The sequence below is a fragment of the Cryptomeria japonica genome, chromosome 10 (genome assembly GCF_030272615.1).
Source record: "Cryptomeria japonica chromosome 10, Sugi_1.0, whole genome shotgun sequence".
In the NCBI taxonomy this organism is placed as follows: domain Eukaryota; kingdom Viridiplantae; phylum Streptophyta; class Pinopsida; order Cupressales; family Cupressaceae; genus Cryptomeria; species Cryptomeria japonica.
The window spans coordinates 709,897,125-709,920,388 of NC_081414.1; the positions used below are offsets into that span (position 1 = coordinate 709,897,125).

The 23,264-nt window shown below is 37.7% G+C and overlaps 1 protein-coding gene across 1 annotated transcript in view; it reads right to left on the minus strand.

Moving 5' to 3' along the window:
- The window catches only part of LOC131029309 (4-alpha-glucanotransferase, chloroplastic/amyloplastic), a 139,596-nt gene that overhangs the window by 60,192 nt on the left and 56,140 nt on the right, over positions 1-23,264 (minus strand). The window contains exons 6-8 of the mRNA XM_057959746.2: positions 6,886-7,022; positions 6,590-6,748; positions 6,366-6,442 (exon numbers count right to left, since the gene is read on the minus strand). Coding sequence (XP_057815729.2) covers positions 6,366-6,442; positions 6,590-6,748; positions 6,886-7,022 — 373 coding nt within the window. The remainder of the gene's footprint in view (positions 1-6,365; positions 6,443-6,589; positions 6,749-6,885; positions 7,023-23,264) is intronic.

The following is a 23,264-nucleotide window of genomic DNA, read 5'->3' on the forward strand; positions in this document are numbered from 1 at the left end:
TGAAGAATCCTCCAAAAACTAGATTTTGCAATATAACTCCTGGAGGTCTGAAACCACTCTCAAACATCCTGACAGTATATATGGAATATAACTTAAAGTATAAGTTATACTTAAATGTTATATTCCATAAAATGATCCTGACGAAGAGACCAAAATGTCAAATTTCGCTCCTGACCCTTCCAAAGGGTCCAAAGCGAATTTCACTCCTGACCCTTCCAAAGGGTCCAGAGCGAAATTCTCCATAAGACATTCTACTTTGACCAAAACCTAGAACTAACGCATTCCTAGGCTTGAATGAAGGTAAAAACGCTTGTTTGAATGAGGAAATGTGAAAATGAAGTCAGGATTTGAGCCCAAGGATGATTTTCACTCCCAACCCTTCCAAAGGGTCCAGAGCGAAATTCACTATAAACCTCTTTTGCTACCTTGTTTGGGATCCAATCCTTGTTCCTTAGGTGGAAAATGATCTAAGTTTGCTTCTTGAGGTAGTTTGGAGTTGGAAAAGTGAGTGATCAAGCATAAACAAATATTTTCACTCCTGACCCTTCCAAAGGGTCCAGAGCGAAAAATCTTCCTACACCTCATTCCCTTCCTTGTTTGACCAAATTTTGACATTCAAGACATGATGAAAGGGAGATTGGACATTTTTTTTGCCTTTGAGAATGTTTGAAGCGTTGAAGAGAGAGGATTTTGTCCAGGAGGGTGAATTTCGCTCCTAACCCTTCCAAAGGGTCCAGAGCGAAATTCCTTACACACCTATTTTTTGACCTTGCTTAGACCACAAACCTTGTCCCTTGGGAAAAGAATGATGTTAGCTACCTTCTAGAGAGGATTGGAGGTGAAAAAAATGAAGGATTCTAGCCTAAAAAGTGAATTTCGCTCCTGACCCTTCCAAAGGGTCCAGAGCAAAATTCTTGAAAGCACTCATTTTCCCTCTAGCCAAAGTCAAGATCTTGGTGGAGATACAAGAGAAAGGATCTATGTTTGCCTCTCAAAGAGGATTGGAGTTGGAAAAGTCAAGAATCAAGCTCAAAACATGATTTTCGCTCCTGACCCTTCCAAAGGGTCCACAGCGAAAATCCTTATATCTCTTGTTTTCTTCCTTGTTTTGGCCAGGCGTTGGCATGATGAAGGAGGAATTAGTATGTTCTTGCCTTGAGAGGGAGTGGGATGATTTGGAAGATCAAGATTTTAGCCTAAAAGAGAATTTCGCTCCTGACCCTTCCAAAGGGTCCAGAGCGAAATTCCTTACAAACCTCATTTGCTACCTTGTTTGGGCTTGAAACCTTGCTCCTTTGATGGAAAACGATCTATATTTGCCTCCAGGAGAAAATTGAAGTTTAAAAAATGAACAATCAAGCCCAAATGGTGATTTTCACTCCTGACCCTTCCAAAGGGTCCAGAGCGAAAATCCTCCTAAGGCTCATTTCCTCCCTAGTTTGACCAAATTTTGAGTTGAAAGGCATCTTGAGGGGAAGAATCGACATGTTTGGACTTTGGAAATGTGTGAGAGCTTTGAAAAAATGAAGGATTCTAGCCAAGAAGGTGAATTTCGCTCCTGACCCTTCCAAAGGGTCCAGAGCGAAATTCCTCACAAGCCTACCTTTTTGACCTTGCTTGGGCTTAAGACTTTGATCCTTGCATGAGAATGATGTTTAGTTACCTTCTAGAGAAGATTGGAGGTGAAAAGATGAAGGATCAAGTCAAGAATGAGATTTTCGCTCCTGACCCTTCCAAAAGGTCCAAAGCGAAAATCCTAAATCCACCTATTCCTTTCACATTTGTGCCAAGTCAGGCCTAGACAAGGATGATAGAAGCCCTTGAGATTGCCCTTGAATGGATTTTTGTCTCAAAAAATGATGATTTTGGGCTAGAGGAAGAATTTCGCTCCTGACCCTTCCAAAGGGTCCAGGGCGAAATTCATTATAGGTCCTGTCCCTGGCCATGATTTCTAGCGAAATTCTCTTTTCTAGTCACTTTGAGGTCAAGCGAAATGTTGCAAGCATGGGAGAGGGATCCAAGGATAAGAGTCCAAGTAAACAAAGTGAAAAGAATGGAATTGAGTGAGGATAAACAAGCAAATCATGAAATTCGCTCCTGACCCTTCCAGAGGGTCCAGGGGGAAATTGTGCAAAACCTATCTTTTCCCTCAAATTTATGCCAAGTCTAGTGTGGGTCAAGATTAGAGGTGTCCTTAGGCATGTCCTTGAATTGTCAAGAGTCATCAAATATGAAGAAATGAGCTCAAAATGAGAATTTCACTCCTGACCCTTCCAAAAGGTCAAGAGCGAATTTTCTCAAAACCACCTTTTTTCCCAATTTTGTGCCAAGCCTAGTGCTGACTAAGGTGAGTTTTGATGGGAGAGGTCCTTAGAAATAACTTTGACTTATCAATGATTATCAAATGTGAAGGAATTGAGCCTAAAAAGTGATTTTCGCTCCTGAGCCTTCCAAAGGGTCCAAAGCGAAAATCCTGAAAACCATCTTATCCTCCAAATTTTGTGCTAAGTCAGGCCTAGACTAGGGTGAGAAAAGCTATTTGGAATGCCTTGGAGAGATGTTTGACCTTCAAAAGTGTGAATTTTGAGCTAAAAGGTGAGTTTCGCTCCTGAACCTTCCTAAGGGTCCAGAGCAAAATTCTTCATCTACCTATTTCCTCCTTGTGTCAAGTCAAGACTAGGAGTCGTAAGGCGTAATTCAGGTTGAAATGATGTTACTTTACCTTGCAAGATGAATTGAAGTGAAGAAAATGAAGAGTTGTGACCTAAAAGGTGAATTTCGCTACTGACCTTTCCAGAGGGTCTAGAGCGAAATTCCCAATTTCACTCAAATTGCTCATGATGGAGGTCAAGGCTTGGATCCCTGGGCTCTAGAGGAAGGAAAACTAGTATGTGCTCGCCTTGGAAGGTATTTTGGAGAGGAAACATGATAGATTTTTTCCTAAAAAGTGAATTTCGCTCCTGACCCTTCCAAAGGGTCCAGAGCAAAATTCTTAAAAACCTCTCTTTTGCCCCAAATTTGCATCAAGATTGGTGTTGGTTGAGAATGAGGGCGTCCTTGGGCATGTATCTAAGCAAGTACGGTTGCAAAGTGAGAACAATTTGAGCCAGGAATGCAAATTTCACTCCCGACCCTTCCAGAGGGTCCAGGGTGAAATCCTTATAGGGCTTGTCCCTAGAAAGAATATTGAGCAAGCTTCATTTTAACATCTTCTTATTGATGATTTAAGGTAGAAAGTGCTATGTTGAAATGAATTTATTATGTGTCCTTAATCATCTTTCGGTTTGTCTTGCAGTTAAAAGAAGACCGAGCCAAGACAAGGACGACCTTCTCCAATCCAGCATCAACAAGGACGATATTCTCCAGTCTAGCATCAGCAAGGACGACATCTTCCAGTCCAGCATTTGAAGGAAAGGTACACCATCCATCTTGCACATCAAAGACAAAAGAGGTTAAAGCAAGGGTCCATTGAAGAAGCAGATAGTTTCAGAAGAGTTAATTAAAATTATCTTCTCAGCATCATCAAATTGAACATCTACCAAGTTACAAGTGTCTGACAAGGTGGCATCCCAGTCATCACTCCTCCACTCAGATTGGTCCATCTCAGTGTGTCCAGATTCAATGTACCTCACTCCTCAAAGATGACACAAACTTCGATGTACCTACCCCGGTTATCCATTGGTCGAATATTCCAAAAAGACGTGTCCAAATAATGCAATTATTTCATTGGCCAGAATTGAGTTTGTTGTAACAAAGCCTAATTAGGGTTTTCATTGTAAAATCTCAGCCATTGATCTCAAGTTGATCTAAGCCATTGAATTATATTGAGGGCATTATATAAGCCGTGGCTCCTCATTTGTAAAGGTGAATAGACAATAGTTAGTCAGTAGTTAGAAGGTGAATAATTAGAAATAGTGAATAGTCAGTTGATAGAATAGCAATTAAAGTAGAATAGAAAGAGAAGGCAAAGATTGTTGCCAAGATGTTGTTGTAAAAGACTTGTAAAACTTCATTGAAGAAATGGTGAAATCTATGGGTCGATTCAACAATTTGCATGGTCTCTATACTTCTCATATTTGTTTTCATGTTATTAGATGAGTGGAAGAAATGTGTTTGATTGATGGTGAAATTCGTATATCCATAATACTAGCAGTTTGTTGATTGCAGACTTACCTTGTGTAGTCAACTAGAATCATTCAGTTTAATCTTAACCTCAATTGTCGCTTCTTCACTGATATGCATCAGCCTGATGGTGTCTATGCCTGTAGCGATGATCTGAACATCATAAAGTTTTCCTCCGAAGATCGCACTAACCTTGTGGAGATGGTCCTAGGATGTCAAAACAAGACTTAGTTAGAATTTCATCAAAGGTTATTCATTGCTCCTACATTCTTAGTGTCAGAATTAGATCCTTTCCTCGCCCTCATCCTTTTCCTTTTTTTTCAAAATCTAGACTAGTGAAATTCTGTGTTCCAGTAATATTCAAAGCGAATCAGACGTTCAGTCATTAAGTGTAAGTCCCCTTGTGATAACAGCAAAATCACATCATACCACATAGAGCTTATCCACGAGTAGATAACCTACATACAAGAACCTTGGAGTTGCCTCGACTGATCCTTCGGCGAGATCTTCAGCAGTCGGGAAACTTTGCTCAAGAGAGGATAAGGTACCTTTAGGTATTTTATTCTGTGTTTGCATGTGCATAAAAAACACATCAACACTACCCTGCTGATTGCTTACTGAGATCGGATGTAGACATAATACAGAATTCTTGACTTGTCTATTAATCATCTTATAAGCATTTGACTCGGATCTTATTATTCCATATTCTTGGAAATGTCTTTGATGGAAGATCAACTGTGTATGCTTAGGATGCTTGCAAGTCTTTATGCCTGGATGGACAGCTCATTTATCAATTGTTAATGTTCTTGATGTTAATAGGAAGCTTGTGAACGGATATTACAAAACTTATTTAAAATCACTTTATTAATTAAATAAGCCTTATATCCCCGTAAAGTAATATATTTCATTATTTAATTATTCTCAGCACATAAAAACACTTTATCGACATCCCAAATTTAAAACTTTTCATCCCTATTCCAACGATCTGTAACACTGAGGTGCCCATTAAAATATTTTCATAAAAATAGCAAACTTGGTGAAATTAATTAAAATATAATTCAATATTACACCCAAGTTGCGGAAATGGTCGTAAGGCATCAAAATTGAAAATTAACTATACTGGAGTGATCTCGATAATGAATGATGAGAATCGGACCTGACTGAGTGACTTACTATAAATAGAAGCTCTCTCATCTTGAAGAACGCATTAGAAAGCGTCATGTGAATCCTCTAGGCCATCTGAGCTCACTGGGTACATCAAATAACCCTTCTAATCAGGCTGACACACACCCAAAAGGTCAGTGTCAAATGCAATGCAAGAAAACCCAAAAATGGGGACATTACACTGCTGCAATCACAGATAGAAAGAATACTAGTGGGCAGCCCTCTATGATCAGCCTCTGAAATGAACTAGTTCAAAACGAAATCCATACACACAGAGAAGTAAGTCTACCTGAAAAGAGAGAGAACAGAACTATTTAAAAGTCCAAATCTCAAGCAGCCTAACATGTTTAAAATGAAATCGTATTCAATCTTGTAACAAACCTTCTCACAATTTACTTTTAGATAGAGTTTTCTAGCAGATTCATGCTCCCATTTGAGAACCTACCAAGCTATAAACAGACTATCAAGGAAAAAACTTTTTTTAATCAGACGAGTTCCTTCTCTTCTGAATGCTTTGGCAATGAGAAATTTAAATATCCTAGCAAGAGCTTTCACTAGAATTTCGTAGGAGACATTAAGAAGTGTAGGATGTCACCATGTTCCAACCATTTTTCTTTTGAGTTCTTTAGGAAGTCTTGCGTCAACCAAATGCCTTAATGTTCCTCTACTGCTAGATTCTTGGCACATTTTTAAAAAGCCTGACCCAGTCACATGCCACATTTGCTTACAGAATGCAACCAAAAGAATGTCCACTCCTACAGACTTCCTATACTTCAATTCCATCATGGACGCCTCCCATCTCATCCAAATCAGAGTCCTATTAATTGCTAATTAGTAAATCAAATATGTAAACATTGACATTTGATCAACACCGTAAGGCCTCACATTTCTGTTTAATTATTGTCCATGCAATAGAGTGCTAAAGTAACGAAAGTCAAAATCTCACATTAACAAGAATCCATTACAATAATGATTAATTTCAGGCAATAATAACAAGCCAAGAACCTAATCTAATTTCAATTTAACATAAAAAGAACAGTCTATTAAGAACTATACTAATTCCAGAATATGAAGATGACCTGCCCCATAGCTGTCCCGTTTCACTAAATGCATCAGGAGGAACACCACTGACAAGTGTTGGGTGGCCATTTTTGTTCTGTTCCACATATGACAAAAATGGAAACTCAGTAAATATGATATTTGAAAAGAAACTCTTAGTGGTCTGATACATATTAATTATATAATTCGCAGCTAACCATAAAGAAATAGCAATGCAATGTTATCCAAGACTGCAGGTACAAACCAGTTGAAATTGGCTTCTATTAGCCCATACGTCTGCACTGTGACTTCCAACATAGATAGGCATGTCTCCAATAATTCTAATTCCCTTCTTTTGGGCATATCTATGAACTGCTTTCCATTGTCTTTGAAACAAAAATTGCTGAGCAATAAATATGTCAATCTGCGAATTGCCATACGAGTAACTAATAGAATTATTCAACTTATAATCCCTTAAACATGTAAATTATGATACCAAACTTTATAAACCAACTTCTTCCCAAAACTTCTATCATCAAGAAACTTAAGATTGGTACTAACAAACTCTCTCTCATTTTCATATATGCCCTCAAGGGCCACAAGATGACGATCCCTAAGAGGTTGAGGCCAGTCTGACCAAGAATAAGCATCAAGACTATTGTCAATGGCTGCAAAAAGTGCCGCATCTTCAAGCCAGCCTGGAAAAATAGGAAATTTTGACAGGTGTCATAATGTTACAAACTTTGGTTGAATATATAGACCACATTTTCAATGTTCATCAAATAATTTGTGGTCCCAAATTTGATAAAAGAATTGGGCTTAAAATGACAAATGACAGAGGTGTATATATCATGTTTCAAAATAAGAGAAAATTCAAAACTCATCTCCAATTACTGTCAGTACCAAATATTTCAAACAAAATCAGAAATAAACTTAAACGGAAAAAATTAAATAAACCAAGAAATATAATTTACAAAAAGCTATTAAGAAAAAATGCCTACCAAAAGGCTTGAACTAAACCGTCATATATTCAATACAAGTAACATCAACAGACAAAAAGAAAGGTGAGACTGCAACACTCAAATATATTCAATCATTATCATACCTTGATTGAAGCTGCCAAGTCATTTTTAAAATGATGAGTGACAGACACTAGAACTTTTGCTCAGTGGATAAGTTGACCAATCTCCATGGCTAACTAAAGATATATAAGCTTGATCTTCCCCTTTAGGAAGAAATTATGCTTACGATTCTTACCATCCTAAGGGAAATGTATAATAACTGCAGACAAAGGCTCAATTAGTAAGTCTTACATGAATATGAGATGCTCTACTAGACAATAATGCAACCTTACTTATCTGATGCAAATTCCAGTATAATGTTCCAAGACAAATTGGTTATGAAATCAAATATAAATTCCAACATATATATAGACAAATTGTTTATGATATATATATATATATATATACAGAAATTTCTATGATTGCCACCACATAGACAATCGATCCAAGAATATGTATTCTGATCTTCTGTTTATAAGATTGTTGTGCCTGAATGATTCCCTTGTAGCATGCAATTGACTAACTATGTTTCCGATAAAAGAATCAGAATTCAGATCTCTGATTGCTCTTCCTATTATCTCTACTTGTGATCATGCAATCTGGATGCCGTCTCTGCTAAGTCTGTTCTTTCATGCGTCTTTCACTTTCTAATGCGGTGGGTAGATACCCCCTCTCACTTGTTTGTCAAAAGCTCTTCTGAGCACTTCTAATATGAAACAAGAATACAAAACAAACTCTGATGCTTCTTTGGTGAACCACAAACCTTCTTTAATAGCCATTGAGTGGGCATGATGTGAGGAGTTGTATCTCTTCCATCATGTCCCTTTACTTAATCACTTATCAAATCGATCTTAACCTTTGTTTACTATTACCACCATTAGTTGACTAATCCATTCTTTGGCCAAACTGTTTGTTCTTCTCCTTGACAGTGGCAGTCTTATATGTTAATGTATGTCCATCCATGGAATGCCTTGGGATGAAGACAATGCTTTGTGTGATTGGTCTTAGCAAGTGGATAGGGTCATTACAATCTCCCCTCCTTGAAATTTCTTGCCCACAAGGAATCTTGGATATTCATGATACCAAGCTCCCAAATAAGCTTGTAGAACGCTCCAACACATATTCGTTGCTTCCTGTTGTCATTATGGACTCGCAAAGTTTGTCAACCTCTATCACACAATGGACCTTCTTTATTCAACTCAAAGAGCGGGTTCTCATAAGTTGCATTAGCTTTAACTTCAAACAAAGGGCTATCAACAGACCTAAAGTTATCCTTGCTCCCAAAATCAACGCTATCTTTTTTCTGTTCCAAATCTCTCTTATTTGATCTTTTGGGACAATGGTCTAGGTTGTAGATCTCATGGATGGATGTTGTCTAGTTCTTTCATCTCCTTAGACCCTCTTCTATTATTTTGCTCCCTGAATTGCTTAGTGACTACATCCTGATTTTCTGATTCTTGTAATGCTTGTTGATCATATATCAATTCTCTTTGCTTGTATAGATATAAGACCTCATGACCTCCAGGTGCTAATTTTTTCATACTCTCCTCCTTTGGCGTATCAACCTCCAAAACCTTCAATGTTAGTTTTTGAGGTTTTTGACTAGGTGAGTGTGTGCGGAACTCTCATTGCATTGTCAGTCTGAAAACTCATCTCTTATTCATCTAAGTATCCATGCCTTTGCATGATTTTCTGCAAGTTTTTTCTTGCTTGAGAAGCTATCAACTTGGCATGTTTAGCTTTCTCATTCCACCATTCACACAATTGTACAGTCCTTTCCACATCTTCAGCACTATTTCCACATCTTCAGCACTATCCATTAGTTTCCCTGGTTCTTTGCTTGCCATTGCTTCCTCAAAGATTTTGCTCATCTGCTTGTCTTTTTCATCTTCAGAAATTTGCGATTTTGTTGACTCTTTTCCTTTCATTTTCTCTTTTGTGACCCATAACTGTCTTTTCCCACCTTTCAATGCCGAAATTCTTTGTTTGTTTCCCTCTACGTCATTAGAGTTGTCGCACAATGCATTTTCTGATTTACTTTCGTTTGAACGATTACTCCTCTCATCCATAACAATTGACTTATTAGTGGATACCATGTACTCCACAAAAGGTGAAAAGGAATCATGAACGACATCATTATCTCTAAGCAGCTTCAGCCTTCAAGTAATCTGATTGATGATCACTAGATTCAATGCATGTTATCCTCAATGCATGATCCTTGAGATGGAGTAAGAGCAATCTCAGGTTCAAAAGGAATTTCAAATGCATTATTCTTCATAGGGTTATTTTGATGGTCAAACCAAAAACCTCCTGCACGTAAGTTGTTCTTCCTACAATTAGAAGATCCTTTTTCTTTTACCTTTACTCTTCTTTTTATATTAGCACTTAACCCATTTGCCTAAACTCCTATTACTTCTTTGGATGGTTTGTCTCAATTCTAACACCAGTTCTTTGATTGTCTTCATCTTCTACACTCCTATAACCAATTTGAGAATAATCTGCATTCTCCCCAACAGGCTGGCAAGATCACCAACTCTGATACAACTTGTAATGTCCCTTGTGGGATTTTCTCTAACTTTGCAATTTAATGAAAGAATTATGCTTATGATTCCTCAATGCATGATCCTTGAGATGGAGTAAGAGCAATCTGAGGTTCAAAAGGAATTTCAAATGCATTATTCTTCATAGGGTTATTTTGATGGTAAACCAAAAACCTCCTGCGCGTAAGTTGTTAATCCTACAATTAGAAGATCCTTTTACATTTACCTTTACTCTTCTTTTTATATTAGCACTTAACCCATTTGGCTAAATTCCTATTACTTATTTGGATGGTTTGTCTCAATTCTAACACCAGTTCTTTAATTGTCTTCATCTTCTACACTCTGTTGTGCTCGCACACACACACCCCGTTAGTTGACAGGGGACCCCCTAATTTTCTGCAAATACCTTTCAAAACCTCAAAGCGAAATCACCGAAAATGAAAATCATTTGGATTCAAAGTCATCTTATAGCCCGAAATGCGAGGGAGGAAAGGGGCATATAACCCGAAACTCGGCCCTTTGTTGAATTCTGCAAGAAATAAAACTAAGTGGTCAAGCTCGCGCAAAATGCCTTTCAACCCGAAAATGTGAGCTCCCAAATCGGTCACTAATGCCGAAAATAAAGAAAGACATTAATTAGCATTCTCACCAAAGGGAAATAGAGCTCTAAAATCATGCAAAACATCCAATCTGCTCAGGCATTATTTTAAGTTTGCAAAATGGCCACTTAGGCCAAATTTCGCGAAAATGGGCAAAGGAGTGGAAATCGCGAAGTTTTGCATTTTATACTTCTTGCCCGAAAATGCCAAAGCAAGCCGAAAATCGTGGGTCACAGCTAAAAAACTTTTCAAAGTGCCTTCCAGACCGAAAATGGAGGGTAAGTGAAATATAATCTTCATAAAGTTTGCAAAAGGCCTCTTTAGGCCGAATTTCGAAAATCGGTAAGGCGTTTTAACTTGTAAACTTTGCAAAATGGCCAAAAATCCCGAAAATGACAAGGCATTTTAATTTGCAAAAGGGCCTTGTAGGCCAAAAATGACTTAAGCCTTGCAAAATCACCCTCCAGGCCGAAATTGGCAAAATGACCATTTAGGCCGAAATTGGCAAAATGACCATCCAGGCCGAAATTGGCAAAATGACCATACAGGCCGAAATTGGCAAAATGACCATCCAGGCCGAATTTTGTCTAAATAGGAGAGCAAATCAAGAAGACAAATTGAACTTCATATAAGAAGTGGGAGATTCAAAAGATACATCTCAAAAAGAGCTTCTCAAGGCCCGAACCCCACAAGACGAAGTCAGACGTTAAAATTTAATATTTGTTAAATTAAATTATTTAATTTTTCAAATTAATTTATTGAAGTGAAATCAATTGATTGTTTGCAGGATGTCATCAGAAGAACCAAGAGAAAGCTTGAAACGACAAAGCCACACGCTGAGCTAAAGAGGAAGATGCAGGAACGTGCTGCAAGAGCGCGAGATCTGAACCGGGCATTGGGAACCGTGCCGCTAAACAAAGATGAAGTCCACCACCGGGACGAAAGACCAAAGAACACTCTAAATGTAGCAAGTCTATGCATTCTCAGGAAAAGTGCACAACTGGATTTAATTCCAGAAGTTCAGTTTCTGAAAACTGAAACTATTTTATTGTAAAACTGCTTGTAGGCCCCACTCAGATATTTTGAAAGAAAGGGGAAACAAGTCAGTTGTGGACAACTATTCCCAACCACCAAGAGGACCAAATTAATGCCAAACAGTTGTAGGCAGCTGAGGATAGTGGTTGGATAGATGACTAAGAGTTTAGTGGGCATGGGTTAAGGCTGCTAGTTTCTGGAAGGCAGATCAGGACCCTTGGATGCAGTTAATCTTGCCCTTCGATTCAAAATTGTAAATTCTATAAAAGGCAGAGGCCTTTCTTTTGTAAAGGGTTAGAATTTTGTTGGTTAGAATTTTGTAATTAGATTTTAGAGTTAGAATAGGTTAAATTTTAGGCATAGCATAGAGATGGTGCAGAAATTGTTGTAATGGCAGCTGAAGCAAATATATGAACATTGAAATATGGTGTTTGTTGTCTTTGTTTTAGTCTGTATGCATGGTTTCTTTCAGCTGGTTAATTTTAGAGTGCAGGGATTTTAATGGTGAAGTGTGGAGGGGTATTTGATGCATTTATGGTTCATACCATTGGGAGTCTGTTGATTGTAGGTCACCGTGCATGGTTAGTCTGAACCCAAACTGTGCTTAGTTCAACTGCAGGTGTTCGTCTTAGGCTGCGCCAGAATTGGGTGCCTAAAACGAGTGTCTCCAGTCTCAAAATCCTTCATCCCTTGGAGCTTGCACCGTTTTTGTCTAGTTGCGAGGGTATCTCTGGCGAAACAAGAACTGGTTTATCGAAATTTGTCTACCCGTTGCATCAGCTGTTATCATCCTTGTCCTTAGGCTTCTTGAACCCTTCCCTTTTGATTTTATTTCGTAGTCTGAGAATCACAACAGACCACCTTGTTGCAAAACGTAAGTCCCCTTGTGCTCCCAGCAAATCACATCGACCATTGAGCTATCCTGCAATCAAGACCTGACAATCAAAACCTTGAGGTCATCGCCATTGATCAAATTCACACAGCATTAGGGATTTCCTTATCTCAAGAGGATAGGATTCTTAGTATTTCTATTCTGCATTTGCCGGATGAAGTCGTAGCAATGCAATTTTAGACACGTCAACACACTCCTATAACCAATTTGAGAAGAATCTACATTCTCCCCAACAGGCTGGCAAGATCACCAACTCTGATACCACTTGTAATGTCCCTTGTGGGATTTTCTCTAACTTTGCAACTTAATGAAATAATTATGCTTATGAATCCTATTGTCTTGAAGGGAAATGCATAATAACTTCAGACAAAGGCTCAATTAGTAAGTCTTATATGAATATGAGATTTCTACTAGACAATAATACAACCTTCCATATCTGATGCAAATTTCAGTATAATGTTCCAAGACAAATTAGTTATGAAATCAAATATAAATTCCAACATATAAGAAGTCTGATGATATATGCAGAAGTTTCTATGATTGCTGTGTTTCACCACTTCGACAATCAATACAAGAATATGTCTTCTGATCTTCTGTTTATAAGATCGTTGTACCTGAATGATTCCTTTGTAACAAGCAATTCACTAACTATGTTTCTGATAAAAGAATCAGAATTCAGATCTCTGATTGCTCTTCCTATTATCTCTCCTTGTGATCATGCAATCTGGACGTGGTCTCTGCTAAGTCTGCTCTTGTTTCATGCATCTTTCACCTTGTAATGGGGCGGGTTGATACCCCCTCTTACTTGGTTGTCAAAGGCTCTTCTAAGTGCTTCTAATATGAAATAAGAATACAAACAAACTCCGATGCTTCTTTGGTGAAACAAAAACCTTCTTTAATAGCCATTGAGTGGGCATGATGTGAGGAGTTGTATCTCTTCCATCATGTCCCTTTACTTAATCACTTATCAAATAGGTCTTAACCTTTATTTGCTATTACTACCATTAGTTAACTAATCCATTCTTTGGCCGAACTGTTTGTTCTTCTCCTTGACAGTGATACTCTTATATGTTAATGTATGTCCATCCATAGAATGCCTTGGGACGATGACAATGCTATGTACGACTATGGAATGCCTTGGGATGAAGACAGTGCTTCGTGCGACTTGTCTTAACAAGCAGATGGTGCCATTACATTTTCCTTCTATTTGTTCCCTCAAAAGCATCTTATAAAGTCCTCAACAATATCAATTTAAGTTTAAATGGGTTGAAAAAAGAGGGGAAAGAACTCACTATTGTTTCTGTAAATTTTGTACTCTAACAAGGGATCAATAAGAGTATAAGCGTGCAAGGAATAGCACTCGCAAGAGGTGGATTGTAAGTGTATTGAAAGCTGAAGCAACAAAGAACATCCTTCCTGTTGTAATGTCCCTAGCAAGAATGTTAGCTGGATTTCACCAAATCTTAAAATCAACACAAACCCAATTTCTTTCTAATCGCCAAGAGCATGATGTGGTTAAGGTGAGAGAATACAGAAATTATTCAGTATGTATCGTGGGTTTCAGTATTATTGCAGGGGTTTCAACAATATTTCATTCCAAAATGATTTGTAAAGATTTTATTATATAATTATTTCAATTATTGTTAAATAGAAAATATCAATAGAGCTATGGAAAAATGCTGTACCAATTCTCGTATTCGGCTTCGGCATAATAGATAGCGTTACTTAATTTTGAAAGGTTTATGAATAAATTTGAAGATATTCATACCTTTCAGAATCAAAATATTGATATTTTAATGGTTTGTGAAGGGGACAAGGTCTAACATTCACTTTGTTTAGTCTGTCCTCCCAATACAAAACCGAGGTGAGTCCATGGCATGTTCAAAAACACCACAGCACTTTAAATCATCGAAAATTCACCTCTTCAAAGGAAATTACCTATTACTTGGAGGAGACCAAGTCCAAACCTACCTAGTGGATCTTACATATCCTTTTTTTTTGCTGCGCAAGGGATCACTGCCCTTAATTTTAGGCTTGCCATCCATTTTAGACAATATTTAAAAGGGCAACTAATTTGGGAGAGGAGTTGTAATCCATAGTGCATGTTTTTGCCACCCTTAACAACATCCATTACAGCTAATAAAAGGCTGCAGCACTTGTTTGTGAACCATAGAGAATTTGACGGTGGTTACTGTGTTTAGAAGGTGATAAAGATTAAAAAGTATGCAGCAACATTGACCATAGAAGAACTACCCTATTGATGATCTAAGCTATGAAACCCAAATCCCTAAGGTTGGAAATGTTGAACATATGTTGTCATTGATGTCAAAGGTGTGTTGTCTTTGATGTCAAAAGAGTGTCAGATGTCCTGGTTAAATCTGTCATTGATGCAAATCTGTCATTGATGCAATGGCATCCGGAAGATTGAAGAATGCATAATAGTATAATAATATCATTTCATATCAGAGCATTTTGAGTTGCAGGAGTATAATGACTAGCTATGGTTATTAAACCGATTGAGCAATGTCTGTAATATCATATTGCATCTATTCATGTTGGTGGAAGTGATCCAGAAGTATGATCCTGATTGTATGAGGTAAATTGCCTTGACATTGAGCTTGCTCTGGCAACTTGTTATGTTCCGCATTTCTTCACAATTGTGAGTAATGTTTTGTAGATTGAAATAAGTGTATGTCTACACATGTTCCATCATATTCCAAAGTTTGTGTGGTTGATGTTTAGCAGATAGAAAGTTTTAAGTGACAAAGGAGTCACTATGTTGGTTAACCAAGAGGGTTGTTGTTCCAGTTTGATGCGGCAGAGGCTTGTAGAGTGTGCTCAGCGAAGGTAATGTGTGGATGACTGTTGGAACCAAATAGGGCTATGTTGGGACCCGCATAGTGTGTTCTTACTTCTAAAGAAGTGTGCGGGCTATTCGACCTGGCCTATTACATGTTTGGTTTAAGGAATTTGGTGTGGCCGACTTGCAGACATTGTAATTATGTTTTAGGCCAACATATCAATGTAATAGTAATTGTAATGTGTATATATAGTGCTCTAGGATCTATCCTAGTTGAAAAACTATGCAATTAGGGCTTCAATGTAATTATCAGAATGATTGATGTACGGATTTGATGTAATGTGAGTTGAATCAAAATATCATATGCAATATGGGAGAGTGTCTAAAAGTTGATCAGATTAAGTGCAAGCTGAGTTTTCAGTCTTGAAGGTCCACAAATCATATCTTTGTATTCTGGTAGGACTGGTGTCTTACCTATTATGTCGGTGCTCATATCTTTGTGTTGGGCATTGGTGTCTCCAATAGGTTGGTGCCTACAAACACAAGTGAGGATTGGTGCCTCTGGTACGTTGGTGCCTACTTCATGTTGTAAGCAGTGAAACTCGAGGACGTATTTCCGACTAAATCTCAAGAGTTTTGGGGACAAAAACCAGTCAAGGGGCATTTTCTCTCCAATTCCAAAATAAATAAAAAAGTAGAAACATTTTTGGTGGTCAAGGACGACAATGGAAACTTGGGGGGACGGTCACCCATCCTAAAGTCGATTGGCCATCCCCCCAAGTTTCAACACATTTAAAAAAAAAAAAACTCGCCCAGCATTTTAAAAAAAGGACTATTTTTATTGTTTAGTGGCCCCCACACCTTCTAGCTCGCCTTAAATGAAATAATAATTGATTGTTATATTAACAAAGGAGAGGAATACTACTTATACAAGTGATTACAGAAGATGTCTCCATAACAGAAATGATCGAGAACTAAAGACAAAATATAAAGATTCAAAATACTAACTGACTTACAAAATAAAAAGTTACTAAAAACTAACTAAACGACTTAAATGACCATCATAAGCTAAATATGACAATATTACTTTAATACTAAATGGGTAAAACAACCTAATTTGTTCATTGGTATCTCATTTTGAAGGAGAGCAAAAAAGAGAAACAAGCAGCAGCCAGCATTGGTTTGAAACTTTGAAGGAAAGAAAAAAAGGAAGAAACAGCAGGGTTTGAAAGATCATTTGCAGCAGTTGGACCATTGAGACCACTCCAGGTGAGTACTTTGTTTCATTCTTGGTTTTTGTTTTCAATTTTTTCTCAGTTTAAAGAAAAAATGTTCATCAAATGTCTGATTTTTTTCCCTCATATTTTCGTACTTTAAACTTGCACTACGCTCATAAGACATGAGCCAGGATAAGTGGCAATGACAGTAGTGACCAAGAAGGGGAAGAAAATGGAAATGAAATAAATATAACTTGGGGTGGGAGTGAGGGTGTTAGGGGTGAAGCAAAACATCCACAAAACCGATTTGAGTGTCCTTCGAATACCATAAAACCCTATCAACAAGGCCCTTTGAACCCCAAAAAACCTCTTCTTTGCCTTGTACATCCCATAGATGTCAAAAACAAAAACTCAGGAGGGAGTAAGTTGTGGTTATGTCACATATGCAATTCTGATTTTAGAGGGAGCTACACAAGGGTGTGGTCTCATTCCTTGGGTGTTTCAAGCAAAGGAGTTAAATTTTGTAAAGATATAAAGGAGCATCAGAAGATACAGTGTTATAGATTACATATGGAGGCAGAAAACAAAGTGTAAAGGTGTGCCCATGTCAATGCAATACCTTCACAACCATCTACATTTCAGCCTACGTCATCCAATGTTGGTAGTTATAGTGCTATTCATAGTGTGGATTCCAAAAATGAAAGAGAAAGGTTAGTGATAGTGGGCAGCCAGGGTTAGTTTCAAATATGTTCAATGTGTAGGCACAAGAAATGACAGAGACTCTCATTGGTGATATTTTTTAGGCCCATGCCATCCCATTTCATGTGACCCGTTCTTCTTACTTGAAAAAATGGTCAAAGATATAGCTAATGTTGGACCCTCTTTTGTACACCCTGAGATCATAAACTATGCACTACAATCTTTGACAAAGCATATTCTAAGGTGAGTTTGTGTTAAAATAATATTAATATCTTCTATAATGGTCATCTTCTATTTTTAGTGGTCATCTTCTATTTTAAGTTGTCGACTTATTTAGCTTGTTAAGTTAGCTTTTTATTATGTAATTAGCTTTTAAGCTTTATTTAGCATTTAGCTTTTTCATTTTAGTTAATTAGCTTTTAAGCTTTATTTAGCTTTTAAGCTTAATTTAGCTCACGCTTAATTTAGCGTTTAGCTCTTAAATTTTTTACTTTAACGTTATGTTCTAATTATAGAACGACGTCTTGTAACCTCTATATATACTTGTGTATATCGTTCAATGTAATTATCTGATTATTGAATCATTCATTCAATTTATTTTTCATGGTATCAGAGCGAGTTGATGGAATTCTTTAAAGTTTGGAGAATTTTTTAATAAAAATTCATGCCCTTCTTTCTGGAATATTTTCCAGATTTTTTTTTTAGTTTTTTAATAAAAATACAGTTTTGCTTTTTTGAAGGCTTTTCGAGGGTTTCGAGGGTTTCTAGTTCGTGGACGAATTCTTTGTGCTAGGCACCAGTTCATTTTTTTTTTAGGGTTCTGGAGATTTTCGGGCCTGCAACCTGGAGGTTTTTTTTTGCAGATTGAAAATTTTCCTAGGGTTTCTGCAATTTTCGACTAGGGTTTTGACCCTTCAGTTCAAGTCGAAATTTTATTTTGGTTGCAGATTCTTGATGGGTTTTTCGAAACCTCAACTAGGTCGTCGTCAGATTTTTATGGATGCATCGTTTTCCGTGCCTCAATTTTTGAGCCATTGGATCTACATTCTAATTTCAAATTCTTGGTGGGTTTTTCAAGAGCTTTTCTAGGTTGGTCTCAGATTTTTTGGGTGCCTCGTTTTCCATGCCTCGAATTTTGTGCCAACAAATTTGCCTTGAAATTTAAAAACAGTCCACAATTTCTGCTAATTTTGTGGACGTCGAGAATTTTGGTGTCTTCTGGGCGTTGTTTATGTTGTTTTAAGTTTGCAGAAAAATTAATTTTGGGGTTTCTTCCAAACCTTGAAATTCGTGCCAAAACTCTCCTATAGGGTTTCAGTTTTCTCAACAGCTGCTTTTATTCTGATTTTTAATCAGAATCTTCTATCTCCTTCTTTGTGCCTTCACTAGGTTGACCACGTTCAACCTCAGTTTCTGTGATGGCATCTTTGACCAACATCATGTTGGAACACAGTCAGACGTTCAACAGCCTCAACTACAACACCTGGAAACAACGCATGTTATCGATCTTTGAGTATCGTTGCCTTGATCAGCTTGTTTTGGGCAAGGAATCTCATCCTACAACGGCAGGTGATGATCAAGACAAACATGATGTGAAGAATCACGAGGCTGCCATGCTTATCAAACTCTCTGTCACAGATGATCAACTCCCACAGGTGCCTTCAGGTAAAACAGCAAAAGAGATCTGGGATCTCTTGAAGGATCTTCATGAAACATCCAACAAGAGCCGAGCTTTCTTTCTAAAGAATATGTTGTTTTCTATCATGATGGATAAGAAGTCATCTATACAGGCACATCTCACGAAGATCAAGGAGATCCGTGACCAGTTGGAAGCTATAGGCCGAACCATGGTGGAAGAGGATATGATAGTGATCACGCTGAAAAGCCTTCCCAGATCCTACAAGCATTTCATTGATACTCTCAATATCTCATCTACTACTGTTGATTTGAAGTTTCCTGATCTCTGCAACAAGCTTCTACAGCAGGATCGATGGAAGCAACAATTTGGAAGCAATGCTAGTTCATCCATTGAACAAGCCTTCACAGCTAAAGTTTTGGATAAGAACAAGGGTAAAGGTCAATCCTTCCAGCAGAAGGGGCAAGGTCAATATACACAGTCTTTGAAGAAGAAAAGTGTACAGTGTAACTATTGTCACCACTTTGGCCATATGAAGAAAGATTGCAGGAAATTGTTGGCATTCGTGCAATCTAGGCTAGGAGGGTCTTAGGAACAAGAGAAGGCTCATGTTGCAGAGCATTCTGGAGAGGAGTCAACCTTCTATGCTTTGTGATAAGCAAATTTCCTGTTTGGTTGGTTTTCATATTTTTTTTCTCAAAAATTGTTCGTAGGGTTTCAAATTTTTTTTCCTTAAAAATTATTATCTGTCATCCGCAAAGCTTGCATGGGATTTCTAGGTTTTTACGATTTTTTCTTCAAAAATTGTTTGTTGGTTTTTACGATTTTTTCCTCAAAAATCATCTGTAATATGCAAAGTTCGTGTGGGATTTGTGATTCGCGAAGTTCTCTGGTTTTGATCGATTTTTCTCCTCAAAAATCGAGCTTTGTTGCAGTCAGTTTGGGTCGCACCTGCCAGGGCGAACATCTACAACCGTGGTATCTTGCAGTCAGTTTTGGAGTTGGTACTCTTCTGCAAAAGGGTTTGCTGATTTTTTCCCTCAAAATCATTGTTTCAGGCTTCAGTAATTCGTGTGTGCAAGATCTCTAATTCGCGTGTGAAGGCTACATTCGCTTGGATGGCATTTACATTCTATGTAAAATCCCTTACTAGGTTTGGTTGCAAATAAATTTGTATGTCCCAAATATGTAGTGATGTATTATTTCATTAAACTGGTTGGTTATTGAGAAGTCTATGATTTTCATTCAACAGTGTATTCCATGCATCTATGATTTTCAGTCAACAGTATAACCCATGCATATGAATTAACTTTCATGCTTTTTGACCAACCTAGCCTTGATTGAATGATCAATATTTAATTTCATATAATCGAATACTACAAAGTGCACCTATTGGTTCGTAGCTGTACTGCCAGACGTTTTGTTGTGGTCTCCCCCGGAAGCGTCACCTCTTGCTCGTTAGTTGGCAACGTGAGGGACTCGATACCAAAGTGTTGTTGCTTCCTTCCGATCCTTTATCGCATGGTCAACAGATACGGTCTGGTCACTGTGTATAATCACGAGATTTTTTTATAATACCAGATATTGTCTCATGCCACGGGTTTTGGTGGTGATGGTGTCTTCATTCCGCGTTCTGGGAATGGTGTCTTCATTCCGCGTTCTGGGAACATCCCATCACTGCACTCGGAAATCACAAGTTCGGGTTGTGACGTTGTCTTTACTTGCATTCTGGAAGCACCTCGGCACTGCGCTTAGAAATCACAAGTCGTGTTGTGTCGTGAACTTACACTCGAGACCATATTTGACAATCGCACTTTGTCCTACTTGCGGAAATCATACCCAATGCTGTGCATCGGAAATACATTATGTCATGGACATAAGGTTTGTGCAAACCTTCGAGAACTTCATGCCACTGCAATATACTTCGACATTCACCAGTCGGACTCTATCCCACTGCTCACGCCTCCCGTCACCACCAATAGGCTAGGTTTTCCCTGACGAAAGGGGATTGTTCCAATCCATATTCTGTCACTTATGAATATCTCTTCTTCCAGGCATCTGATTCCAATAGGCCAGAACAGAATTGACGAAAGGAATTCAATCTTCAATGGTTGATATCGTGTAGACAATCAACTTCTATCTCCAGGTCTGATAATTTAATAAAATTCTCCTATATTCATCTTGGTTCTCATCCATCCTTTTATTGCATCAAGAAGTTAGAAATCCCGTAATAGTTAGACACTATTTACGGTGCTAATCAAAAGATATAAGATAATGTCTTTTAATCATAAAGCAAGTGAATATTAATTATTTATATAAACGAATGGGAGTATTTATATTATATAATTAATATTTTTAATACAATATTCAATCATTTGTTAGGGGACATGACAGTCTCCCCTGCCTCTTGTTGCTTGCCCTCAAGCAACTCCAAAACTCATTCATTTTCCCAAGTGGCATCATCATGGGGCAGATTTTTCCATTTGATCAGATATTCCCAGATAGTTCTGTTTCGCAGTTGCCTGTCCCGTGTTTCCAAGATTACTTCTGGTATCATTTCGAGCTTCCCTTCATCATTCAAAGGAGGTAAAACCTCGAACACTGACACTTGCTGTCCCAGAGCTTTCTTGAGACAAGATACATGAAATACATTATGTATTTTGCTATCTACTGGCAAATCAAGTTCATATGCAACTGTACCAACCTTCCGTACTATCTAATAGGGACCATAGAACCAAGGCCTAAGTTTTTCAGATCCACTACGTTTGAGAGAAGATTGCCGATAAGGTTGCAACCTGAGGAATACCAAATCACCTACTTCAAAATGGCGTTCAACTCGTTTTTTATCTGCATAGATTTTCTGTTGATTTTGAGCACATTGCAAATTCTCCTTAAGAGCTGACAAAATGTCTTGACTTTCTTGAAGCCAATCACGAGTTCTAGGTACATTGCTCTGTTCAAAAGCAAGGTCAAGGAAAGAAAGTACATCATAGCCATATAATGCTTTGGAAGGAGACATACCAATTGACATATGAAAGGTAGTATTATAACAATATTCACCCAAATATAACCAACAAACCCAAGCCTTCTGATGACCGGCCCCATAATTACGAAGATAACCTTCAATCCATTTGTTTACTATTTCCATCTATCCATCGGTTTGCGGATGATAACTGGTGCTATGATTCAACTCTATACCTGTCAATCTAAAAAGTTCCCCCCAAAATATGCTCAAAAATCTGCTATCTCTATATCACTGACTATAGTCTTAGGTAAACCATGTAATCGGAAAACCTCTCTGAAGAATAATTCTGCAATTTGAACTGCTGTAAATTTTGTAGTGATAGAAAAGAAGTGTGCAAATTTAGTTAATCTATCAACCACAACAAATATACAATCTTTACCTTGGGATTTCGGTAAACCTGTAATGAAATTCATGGATATACTTTCCCATTTTTGTTCTGGTATAGGTAGTAGCTGTAATAAACCGGCAGGATGTGTTTGTTCGGCTTTATTCTGCTAGCAGGTGGTGCATTCCTTGACATAGCGTAGGACATCGTTTTTTAAGCCTTTCCAAGTGAACCTTTCTCTTATCTGACGATATGTTTTGAAGTATCCGAGGTGCCCTGCTAGAGTTATATCATGCATAGATTGGAGAATTTTTTCTTTTAACTTTGATCCTGGAGTTAAATAAATCATGTCCTTGTAATGAATAACACAATTAACAACTTTATATTTATCATCCTGTAAATTACCATCTAGCAAATCACGCACAAAAGAATCCTTTGAATACTCGACCAGCAATAAAGATTTCCAATCAGCTGTGACGACAGATAACGCATTGATTTCAGGCCTTCTAGATAAAGCATCAGCAACAACATTATTTTTACCTTTTACATATTCAATCTCAAAGTCATAGGCTTGAATTTTGCTGATCCACTTATGTTGCCTGTCATTTAAATCTTTTTGTCCCAAGAAATATCTCAGACTGTTATGGTTAGATTTCACCACAAATCTGCTACCAACCAAATATTGTCTAAATTTTGTCAATGCATGCATGATTACCAACATTTCTTTATCATAAATAGAATATAATTTCTCAAGTTTATTAAGTTTTCTACTTTCATAAACTATACGATGTTTGTTTTGCATTAGAACTACCCCTATTCCATCACCAAAAGCATCACATTCCAACATAAAAGGCTGATTAAAATATGGAAGAGCAAGTACCGGACAAGAACTCATTACCTCTTTAAGTTTCTCAAATACCTGTTGAGCTTCCTCGGTCCATCTGAATGCCCCCTTTTTGGTAAGATCTGTCAAGGATGCCCCAAACTGTGAAAAACCTTTGACAAACCTCCTGTAATAACTGCATAAACTAAAGAATCCCCTTAATTCTGTAAGGTTCCGTGGTGGTGGCCAATCCAAAATGGCTCTTATCTTTTCTTGATGAACCTGTAC